Source organism: Carassius gibelio, chromosome A19 (assembly GCF_023724105.1).
Source record: "Carassius gibelio isolate Cgi1373 ecotype wild population from Czech Republic chromosome A19, carGib1.2-hapl.c, whole genome shotgun sequence".
Lineage (NCBI taxonomy): Eukaryota > Metazoa > Chordata > Actinopteri > Cypriniformes > Cyprinidae > Carassius > Carassius gibelio.
This window is the reverse complement of record NC_068389.1, coordinates 28,079,030-28,089,860: the sequence shown is the minus strand read 5'-3', so window position 1 is coordinate 28,089,860 and position 10,831 is coordinate 28,079,030. Positions and strand designations below refer to the sequence as shown.

General features: G+C 38.0%; 2 protein-coding genes and 2 long non-coding RNA genes across 4 annotated transcripts in view; 1 reads left to right on the top strand and 3 right to left on the bottom strand.

Moving 5' to 3' along the window:
• Positions 1-10,831, bottom strand: part of LOC127935349 (uncharacterized) — a 159,897-nt gene that overhangs the window by 74,138 nt on the left and 74,928 nt on the right. The window lies entirely within an intron of this gene.
• Positions 1-10,831, bottom strand: part of LOC127935370 (uncharacterized) — a 77,062-nt gene that overhangs the window by 53,122 nt on the left and 13,109 nt on the right. The gene's annotated exons all lie outside the window — the stretch shown is intronic.
• Positions 117-1,731, bottom strand: LOC127935366 (uncharacterized). Its single transcript, XR_008148073.1, has 5 exons — positions 1,630-1,731; positions 1,044-1,343; positions 710-961; positions 575-622; positions 117-503 (listed from the first exon to the last, which is right to left on the bottom strand). It is a non-coding gene; the product is annotated as an uncharacterized LOC127935366 (long non-coding RNA).
• LOC127935351 (uncharacterized protein K02A2.6-like) lies at positions 6,666-8,385 on the top strand. The gene has a single exon (XM_052533148.1). The coding sequence runs from the start codon at positions 6,679-6,681 to the stop codon at positions 8,215-8,217; it is 1,539 nt and encodes a 512-aa protein (XP_052389108.1). The 5' UTR covers positions 6,666-6,678; the 3' UTR covers positions 8,218-8,385.

Here is a 10,831-nt window from a genome sequence, read left to right as displayed (position 1 = left end):
TGAGTTTTGTTTCATCTGTTGTTGACTTGTATATGTGTGTTTATTGTGATGCTTCGTTTTATTAATTAATTTACTCCTTTATTCATGTTTCCTATTGTTGTCAGTAAAAAGATATATATATATATATATATTTAATTAACTTATGCATTAATTAACATTAGCTGCATTTGTCTAGTCAAGTATATTCATGCATAGGCATAAACAAATTACAACTACAAACATTGCTGTGGTATTAAAACTGGAATCACCCAAATTTTGGTGGCTTATTAAAACAATTGTCAAAACGACAGCTATTTATTAATATTATTCATGTCTTATAATTATTATAATTGCTTTTTTATCAGTGGGGTCACTAACAATGATCGTGTAAACCCTTCAGCAAACGTGCAGTTGTGCTCCTGGACATCTGTGCATCCTTTTTCCTTTCAAAGCAACCAGAATCACCAAAAACACTGAGAGTTGAACCGGGACGATCCAGTACGCTTCAGGTAGAAGAGAGGGAGCTGTGAAGAGAGCATATGAATTAATTCATCAGAGATTTTGTGAAGCTGTCAAAGGCTCTTGTTTTACTCACTACGCTGCTGTTTGTCATCATTCATGAGGTTCATGTTGTCCTCTGATTCTGCAGGTGATGTTGAAAGATAATCATTCAGTTTAGCATCAATCTGATGTTCAAATCATGATCATGAAATGATATCTCTTCTCTCACCGGTGACTGTCACCATGATCAGGATTTCTCCTTCAGAGTCCAGAACCTCATATGTTCCTGTGTCTCTGGCTGTAAAGTTACTAATGATCAGGTTTCTATCTCTGATGCTCATTCGATCACTTCTGAGCCCATGGCTTCTGCTCCAGTCCTCCTTCGGTCCTGTGCTTCTTCTGCTCCAGTGCACTACTTTATTAGCATTGGGCAACAGAACATCTAACTTCAGCTCCTCTCCTTTCTTCACTGAAACCTCATCTGAGGAGAAGCAGACACATGCTGGGTCCTGGCCTTCATGCAATATCAGCACAATACTAAAGGACATCAGTTTTGACATTACCGTGAAAATGAAGTCGGTATGTCCTGATTTGACGCTTCACTTCTGCCTGAGTATTAGTGTAATAGACTGTTAAAATGTATTTCCCAGCATCACTCAGTCTCAGATTCTTGATAATCACGGCACATGATCCTGTTTTAAACACTCGTCCATTCTGACTTTCACTTTCACTCTCACATTCTTCATTCTGACAAGAAATGATGCTTGTTAACCTGCTCAAATCAAGATAATGAGTGTCTTTAAATTCACATGAATGGGTGGCGTCGCCTCCTTTTATTCCTTTCACAGATCGAGTGATGGATCCTGCAAACACATACAGAATAATATCCATTCAATATACTGAAAATACATGCATTTCTCTCTGTGTATCATAAATAAATAGTTATTTTAGTCGACTGGATAATAATAATAATACACAAATTTATCAATGATAGCATTAAGGAGCCATCAATACTATCTAAGCCTCATTTTTATGTTTTAAGTGTTGATGACAATAGTATCAGATGAATTTCAGCACAGAAACAATCAACTAAAGTAACTCTACACAGTGAAAATCAAAGTAAAGAAAGTAAAACGAGTGAATACTGACCGCTGTGATTGAAAAGGCTGAGCAGAAGCAGCAGATTCAAGTGTTTGAACCTGACGAGAAAACAGAAGAGATGTCACAGATACGTCACAAACACAGTCATACAGGGATATAAGATGCACTCCTGAGATTACACAACAAACACAATAACTTTCACTTTCATTTTGTCTGAATATTTAACATGTGAATCTTACATACCAAAAATACCTGATCAGTAACATCAGACTAATTTTCAGAACAAAAGGTACAAAAGCTGTCACTGGGGTGGCACACTTTTAAACAGTGATAAGGGGGATATTATAAGGGGACAGCTTTTGTACCTTTTTCCCTGAGATTGTGAATGATTCTTGTGTAATAGTCAAATGATTACTCAAACCAAAAGTCCTTAATACACACAAAAAAAAGGTTTTAGAAATTCAGTAACAGTCTAATAATTATATGAATCACCTCGTTAATTAAAATCGTCATCATAATAATTGTAATATCATCTAATCACAGTTATGGATACGTTATGCATTAAGATGTTGTTTCACTGGCAGAAACACTTCAATTGTTACACACTCTCAGAAAAAAAAGGTACCTTTTCAAAGGGTACACTTTTGTACCTTTTAGGTCCTAAGATGTACAATTTAGGTACTAATGTGTACTCTTAACACACCAACATGGAAACTTGTGCCTTTTGAAAAGATACTACCTTTTTGACAACTTTTGTATCTTTTTTTCTGAGAGTGTAGAAACACAGAAACACAGGCTGGATTTAATCTTTTTTTAATTCAATAAAACTTACATGTTAAGAATCCTGCGGGAGATGTCTGGACGTCTTCATTCATCACAGCATGTTTAGTGAGATGTGACATTTCAGGAAAAACAAAACTAAAAGAATGGCCCAGACGCAGGTGAGTTTCCAGACAATGGTAATTTGGTGCCTCCCACTAAAGGTGAGTGACTGGTTATTCTTTCAAAGCAGATTAATATAATATCATAATGGTATCTGTTAGAGCTGGACCGGTCACGAGATTGATGTGAAATCACAACACAGCAGAAAGCTCACTTCTCCTCTTCTGTGTTTATAATTGATCATTAGATCACGCTCCACAAACTCTTTCCACTTCCTCTCAGAGCAATGTAAACTGTGCCATGTTTATGTCTTGTTCTAAACTTAGTTTTCTTTTTGTTATGTTCCTGTTTACTGTGTCACCTTTATACAAAATGATTATATATATATTACGGACCGCCATCAAACACATAACATTTGGTCACTTTATTTTAAGGTTTAAGGTTCTCTCTATTAACAAATCATTAAATATGCCATTTTCCTCAACAAACTCCTAATTAGCTGATTATCAATAATTAGGAAGCTAGTTAAGTTCAGGTATTGGGTATGTTTACGGATGTAGAATATTGTCATGTAGAATAAATGCTTAATAAGTAAACAGCCAATATTTAATAATCAACTAGTCAGTAATGAGAATTGTTCCCTAAGCGTTACCAAACATTTTTCTCTAAAGCTTACGGTTTAAATGAATACTTCCTACTTTATAAAAAACTGTATCTATACACCTTTTAAGCATATAAAAAAAAGTCATAGGTTAATATTTTTAAACTGAAAATGTATTTTATGATCAGTAACTTTTTGAACTAATCAGTAAGAGAGTTTAACAAATTTGAAAACCATGTTTTTATTACTAACTATTGGTATAACTTCATTTACCCTTTATTATTATTATTTTTATTTTTTGTATCTCTTGTGCTTACACAGAGAGTTAAATAGCATTCTGTCAGTGCTATAAACAATGTTAGCTTGCTTATTGTGCTCTAAAGCATAATTTATTTAAGTTTAAGTTTATTAGTTTGAACTAAGGTCTCAGGAAACATCTAATCGTTGAACTATGTTGGTAATGATGGAACTGAATAATAATAATAATAATAATAATAATAATAATAATAATAATAATAATAATAATAATAATAATAATAATAAATTGCGACTTTATATCTCACAAATTTGACTTTCAATTGCGATTTTATATTTTTTAATTCTGAGTAAAAAAAAAGTAGAAATTCTGCGAAACTTTTTTATTCAGTGGCGGAAACGATATTTTTCAACCATTAACTAAAACCATTCATGCAAATATGGCTCAAGCTGCATCCAGCCTGGCAATTTATGTTTATTAACACACAAACTAGTGTTTAATGCTAGCCTACATTGCATAAGGCCTAAATAACCAAAACATGAGTTCATTATAGGAGAGAAGCTGAAATATCATGACAAAACCATTGTGGTTGATTATTGCCCTTAAAATTGTACACATTATTATTAAGTCGACAATGTTTTTAGTGATTTTCGCTTTTGCCACATATAGTGTATTGATGGGTATTGGCATTGTGGTGTATTTGGGATAATGTGTATATATGCATGATGAGCAGTCATTGGTTCCTATGCCTGGGAAGAGGGTATTTAAATCACGTGATGTGATTTGCACGTGTGAAATGTGATGTAATCAATATGTGATCTGAACACCAGTAAAGTATGTTTTGATAGCATTTGGTGGCTGGCCTCGTGAATATATAACATAAATTGGCGACGAGGATAAAGTGTGAGAAGACATGGCGCAAATCGGAAGATTGGATGAGTATAAACCGGAAAATGAGTCCTGGTCTGCATATATTGAACGAGCGGAATTGTTCATGATTGCAAATGATGTGGATGATACGAAGCAAGTAGCGACTTTGCTTAGTGCTGTGGGAGCGTCCACACATGGATTACTACGGAATCTGGTTCAGCCTGCGAAGCCAAAGGATAAAACGTTTGAAGAAATTGTGAACATTCTGAAGGCCCATTTTGAACCAAAGCCGTTAATAATAGCTGAGCGTTTCCGATTTCAGCGCTGTGTTCAAAAGCCCCATGAAACTGTGTCCCAGTATGTTGCTGAACTGAAACAATGTGCATCTAAATGTGACTTTGGTGCAAGTTTGGATGAGTCTCTACGTGATCGTTTTGTCAGCGGAATCCGAAGTGAAGCATGTCAACGAAGATTGCTTTCGGAAGACACACTCACTTTTGCACGGGCACTTGAAGTTGCTCACAGTATGGAAACCGCAGATCGAGATACGCAACAGCTGAGGAAAACAGAGGATTCAGCGACAACAGTGCATAAGGTAAATGCAAAGACTGTTTATAACCAGAGACAATGCTATCGTTGTAAAGGGAAAAACCATAATGCACAGGAGTGTTATTTTAAAAACTCTAAATGTCACAATTGTGGAGTGATTGGGCATATAAAGAGAGCTTGCAAAGTTAAAATGAAGTCACATCCTAACAGTAAATATGCTGAACAACAGAACAAGCACAAAGTAACAGCTTATATGCATGCTGAAGAGCCGGAGCTGGAAATGTTTTCCATGTTAAGTGATACTGAGAAACAGTCTTTCCGAGTAAATTTTACTGTGAATCAGCAGGATTTATTGATGGAGATTGATACAGGAGCGGCTGTAAGCATCATTTCACAACAAGAGTATAGACGATCGTTTGCCCATTTGCCACTGGAGGGAGCTAGAGTCAAGTTAAAGACCTACACCGGTGAATGCATTCCAGTGTTGGGTCAATTCACAGCTACTGTACAATATGAGGATCAAGTGAATGAGTTACCACTGATCGTAGTCAAAGGGAATGGTCCAAACCTGTGTGGGAGAAACTGGCTTCAGAAAGTAAAACTGAATTGGAAGATAATTCGACATGTGAGTAAGCAGCCTGGGTCCATTCAAGAAGTGCTGGACAAATATAGTGAAGTCTTTAAGGATGAGCTGGGCACTTTAAAGGACATTAAAGCCACTATTTCAGTGAAACCAGATGTGCCACCCAAGTTTTTTAAAAGTCGTCCTCTTCCTTTTGCTATGAAAGAGCGTGTGGAGAAGGAAATTGATAGACTGGAAAAAGCTAATGTTATATCCCCAGTAAAATACAGCGAGTGGGCTGCTCCAGTTGTTCCTGTTATAAAAAAAGATTCCACAATTCGCTTATGCGGAGACTACAAAGTCACTGTTAATCAAGCTGCCAACACTGAAGTGTATCCCTTGCCACGGATCGAGGAAGTGTTAGCCACTTTGAGTGGAGGGAAGTTGTTTTCCAAGATTGACTTGGCACAAGCATATCAACAAGTCGTGCTGGATAATGATTCTAAGAAGTATACGACAATCAACACTCACAAGGGATTATATGTGTATAATCGTCTTGCTTTTGGCATCAGTTCAGCCCCTTCCATTTTTCAACGAATAATGGAAAATTTGATGAAAGATCTGAAAGTAATTGTGTATTTGGACGATTTGTTGATCACAGGTAAAGATGAGCAAGAACATCTAACAAACATTTGCAAAGTCTTACAGCGTCTTCAAGAATCAGGCTTAAGAGTAAAGAAATGTAAATGTGAGTGGGGACAAACACGGATTGAGTACCTGGGTCATGTGATCGATGAAAAAGGGGTGTATCCGACAAAAGACAAGGTAAAAGCTATTCAAGATGCGCCAGCACCATCAAATGTTAAGGAACTACGAGCTTTTTTAGGTTTGGTAAATTATTATGGACGCTTTGTACCACAGCAGAGCACAGTGTTGGCACCACTGTATAGACTGTTGAAAGAACAAACTGCTTGGTGCTGGGGGAAAAAGGAACAAGGTGCTTTTAGTAGATGTAAAGAATTGCTCACCAGTGACAAAGTGCTAGTATACTATGATCCACAACTGCCTTTGACTTTAGCATGTGATGCTTCCGCTTATGGAATTGGTGCGGTGCTTCAGCACATCATGCCAAATGGTGACGAGCATCCCATTGCATATGCTTCACGTACTTTGTCCCCTGCTGAAAAGAAATATTCACAGATTGAGAAGGAAGCTTTGAGTGTGATCTATGGATTTAAAAAATTCCATCAGTATCTTTGGGGAAGATCTTTTAATTTGATAACTGATCATAGACCATTAGTGACTCTGTTTGGTGGCTGGCCTCATGAATATATAACATAAATTGGCGACGAGGATGGTGAACATAAGCATTTCCCAATGATGGCTGCCGCTCGCATTCAGCGGTGGGCGATAATTTTGTCGGCATATGATTATCATATCATGTATCGCAAGGCAGAAGATCATGGAAATGCAGATGGCTTGTCACGGATCCCATTACCTGAAATTACCGATGTAGGAACAGAAGCCATTTCAGCAAATATCAACACACTTTTGACAAACCATCTTCAAGAAGCTCCTCTAAATGCAGCACAGATTGCCAGAATGACAAGAACAGATCAAGAACTTTCTAAAGTGTTTCGTTATGTCATGGAAGGTTGGCCAATTGAAGTGTCAGATGATTTGAAAGTATTCTACGCGAAAAGAGATGAACTGTCAGTAGAACAGGGATGTCTGCTATGGGGCACACGAGTGATTGTACCATTCAAATTTCGAAAATCAGTGTTACAGGAAATTCACTCAGGACACCCTGGCATTGTTAAAATGAAAGCTCTGACTCGTAAATACGTGTGGTGGCCTAAAATTGATACAGATATAGAAAGAGTTTGCAAGGAGTGTCAAATCTGTCAACAAGAACAAAGAATGCCAAGTCACGTCCCTCTTCATCCTTGGGAATTCCCGGGTGAGTGTTGGAAAAGGTTGCATGTGGATTTTGCTGGTCCGTTCTTGAACAACATGTTTATGATCATTGTTGATGCTCATTCTAAATGGTTGGAAGTTTTTCGTATGTCACAGATTACTTCTCAAGCTACTATTACCAGATTGAAGAGATTGTTTTCTGCATATGGATTACCTGAACAAATCGTGACTGATAATGCAACTACTTTTACTTCTGATGAATTCCAAAGATTTGTGAAGCAGAATGGTATTATGCATACCAGAAGTGCACCAAAACACCCAGCAACAAATGGATTGGCAGAAAGATATGTCCAGACGTTCAAGAGGGGTATGAAGAAATTGACTAATGAGCAAATGTGCATTGATGATAGACTATCTTTATTTTTATTGCACTATCGCACAACTCCTAATTGTACCACAGGTCAGTCACCATCTGATTTATTTTTAAAGAGACACATTCGCACCAGGCTGGACTTCCTGAAACCAAACATTCATGAGACGGTTCGCAGAAAACAGTATTTGCAGAAAAATCAACATGACTATCGGGCAAGAGAGAGATCCTTTGCTGTGGATGATTCTGTTTTCCTGCGAAGTACAGTGGGAGGAGATCCGAAGTGGTTATCTGGAGTGATTACACAACAGACAGGACCTGTTTCGTACAAGGTACGTGATCCAGCATCGGATACTGTGTATAGACGGCATGGTGATCAATTGAGACCACGCACTTCGTCCTCAGAGATTCCAATGCCACCGAATGAAAAGGAGACTGCTCAATCTGCTGAATCTAATGATCAAGCTCAAAATGCTGAACTCAATGATCAAGATTCTGGATTTGCTGGAATTCCAGGTACATTTGACTCTGAGGTACCTTTTGAACTAACAGAACCCCTGATTCCAAGTCCAGGGGGTCTACGTCGCTCTAAACGAACTATTAAATTACCACAGCGTTTTAGAAATTGAGAATTTGAACACATGTGGTGCTTTTGAACTGATAATGTGGTGTATGATTTTTAATGGGGGAGGAAATGTGGTGTATTTGGGATAATGTGTATATATGCATGATGAGCAGTCATTGGTTCCTATGCCTGGGAAGAGGGTATTTAAATCACGTGATGTGATTTGCACGTGTGAAATGTGATGTAATCAATATGTGATCTGAAAACCAGTAAAGTATGTTTTGATAGCATTTGGTGGCTGGCCTCGTGAATATATAACAGGCATCACCAATGACGTAATGATATTTGGATCACGTGTCACTTACAGTGTGGTTATGACGAGCGGCAACCTCCCGCTCTCTCTCGTGAAGCCAATAAGGAAGTGACTAAAACTGCAATTCGTCGACTGGCCGCTTGAGGCTGGCTGCAGAACAGAGTCAGTCCCATAGAATCCCCATGTTAAAATGTCCAACTTTACAGCAGAAAAAAACATGTTTACAGCCTGGTTCAAAAAATGATTTTGGTCTATATTGCTAATTTTGTCCTTCATGACAACTGTGAGGGGGGTGAATTTTTTTATAACTCATCCGTTTAAATTATATTAAGCCTTAAAGTTCTGCATAATTAAGGGCGTAGCCACTTGAGTGACAGGTGGATTGCCGCTGCTGACAATGCCGTCGCGCTAGGTGGGCGTGGCTTCAGCAATCAACTCCCGCCTTTTTGCCCATTTTCGATTATCCGGGAGTGTCGCGCTGTGACGCGCTGCCAAGATGGTGAAGGCTCGCTCTGCACACTTTAGGCTTCAAAAGCGTTACTGAGGAGTCTATGGGTGACGTCACGGACACTACGTCCATATTTTTTTTACAGTCTATGGGTTATGAGCATAGACATATAAATACCTAGACGCCTCATTGGCCGCTTTGAGCCGTTGCCGCGATACATCAACGCGTCTGCCATGTTAGTCAGGGCAAGACTGCCTTAAAACAAATGAAGGTAAACGGGGAAGCTGCGGTTTTTACCTCTTCAATGATTATCTTTGGCACCATTTATTTAAAAGTACTATGTCAAATAAAGTGTTTTCTTCTAAACAATAACAAGTGCTTAAAGTCTGAATGGCAAATCATGTTCTGGTATAAATGTGCACAAACGTATTTTTTAATCGCAGACATGGTCAGTCATAGACAACGGTGTGTCAGCTAATAGTTGCTCCCGGCTAGAGACCTGCACTCCCGAGTTCGCAAACCGCCACCGAGTGCGGCGCTGGACAATATTTGATGGGTGAATGCGGACGCTGGCGGCAAGATATTATTGTGTGCGGGTCGCGGGAAAATAAAATTATTTGTGGGACTCCCGCAAAGTGGAAATATCTAACAAAATAAAATAACTAGAAACAAATAGACCTTTATTTATAATAAAATAAAATAGACTTTGCGGAATGGGAGGATCTGGATGATACAGAGTAAAAATATTTACTGTATTGCGCAAGTTAGTTCATAATTAGATATAATTTTATATGCAATATTACCTTTTCTTTTCATCATCATCTTTAAGAGTTCATGATAATTTATGTTCAACTTTATTTCTCAGTTGATTAATCCATCCACAATTCATAAAACACAACACATGCAACTGAGGTATAAGAAGTATTGACATCCAAACAGTGTTGTAGTCGAGACCAGCTCATTCGAGTCCGAGTCCAGATCGAGTCCAGAGAGGGTCGAGTCCGAGTCAAGACCGAGTTCAGAGAGGGTCGAGTCCGAGTCAAGACCGAGTTCAGAAAGGGTCGAGTCCGAGTCAAGACCGAGACCAGAGAGACTGGGTCTGAGACAAGACCTAAAGAAATCTTCAAGAGTACACGGTAACGGATTTTTGTAATTTGAACTGTATTTTACTGTAATATGTACAGTATAATACTGTTAAATGTGCCAACAGTATAATACTGTAAATAGCAAAGGATTATGGGAAAATATAAGTTTAGTACTGTAATTATTCTCTACTGTAAATCGATTCACAGTAGCGACAATGCCCGCGAAAAAACTGACCAATGACAACGGAGACTTCTTTTCAACGTTTTTTTTTTCGGTTGGTTGGGACAACTGAGGAAACACTAAAAAAAAGGTTAGTATTGTTTCTGTAATTATTTTATTTAAAACCGAGATATTTTCAAATGTAGTCACTTATTAACAGCAACCTAACACGAACCAGTGTTGCAAATTGAGTGAGTTGTGAGGACAATATTCCTGTAACGTTAGTCAAGACTTTTTTTCTGCCTGTTTGTCAAGGCCTGAGGTAATGTTACAATTGTCACTGCCGTCATCATTATGACAACTTCAACGGGGTGAATAAAGTTTACATTGACTGATATTTAGTGTCACAGAAACAAAATAAGCTTTTTTTTTTAATGCTCCTCTGCCTCTTTAATGTAAATTAGCTAAGCAGGAGGACTCTGTGGAAACTTTACGTTAACAGCAAACTATCTTGAAGTACAAAAAGAAAACGTGAGGCAACACTAAAGACGGAGGTTGTATAACAGTATTTTGAAGTGAATATTTCGTTTTCATTTAGTTTTTTGCTGTTAGAACCGCGGAACGTCGGAGGTTTGGAGTTGCTTGGAGTTCTTTTCTGGCGGTTACCGTCAT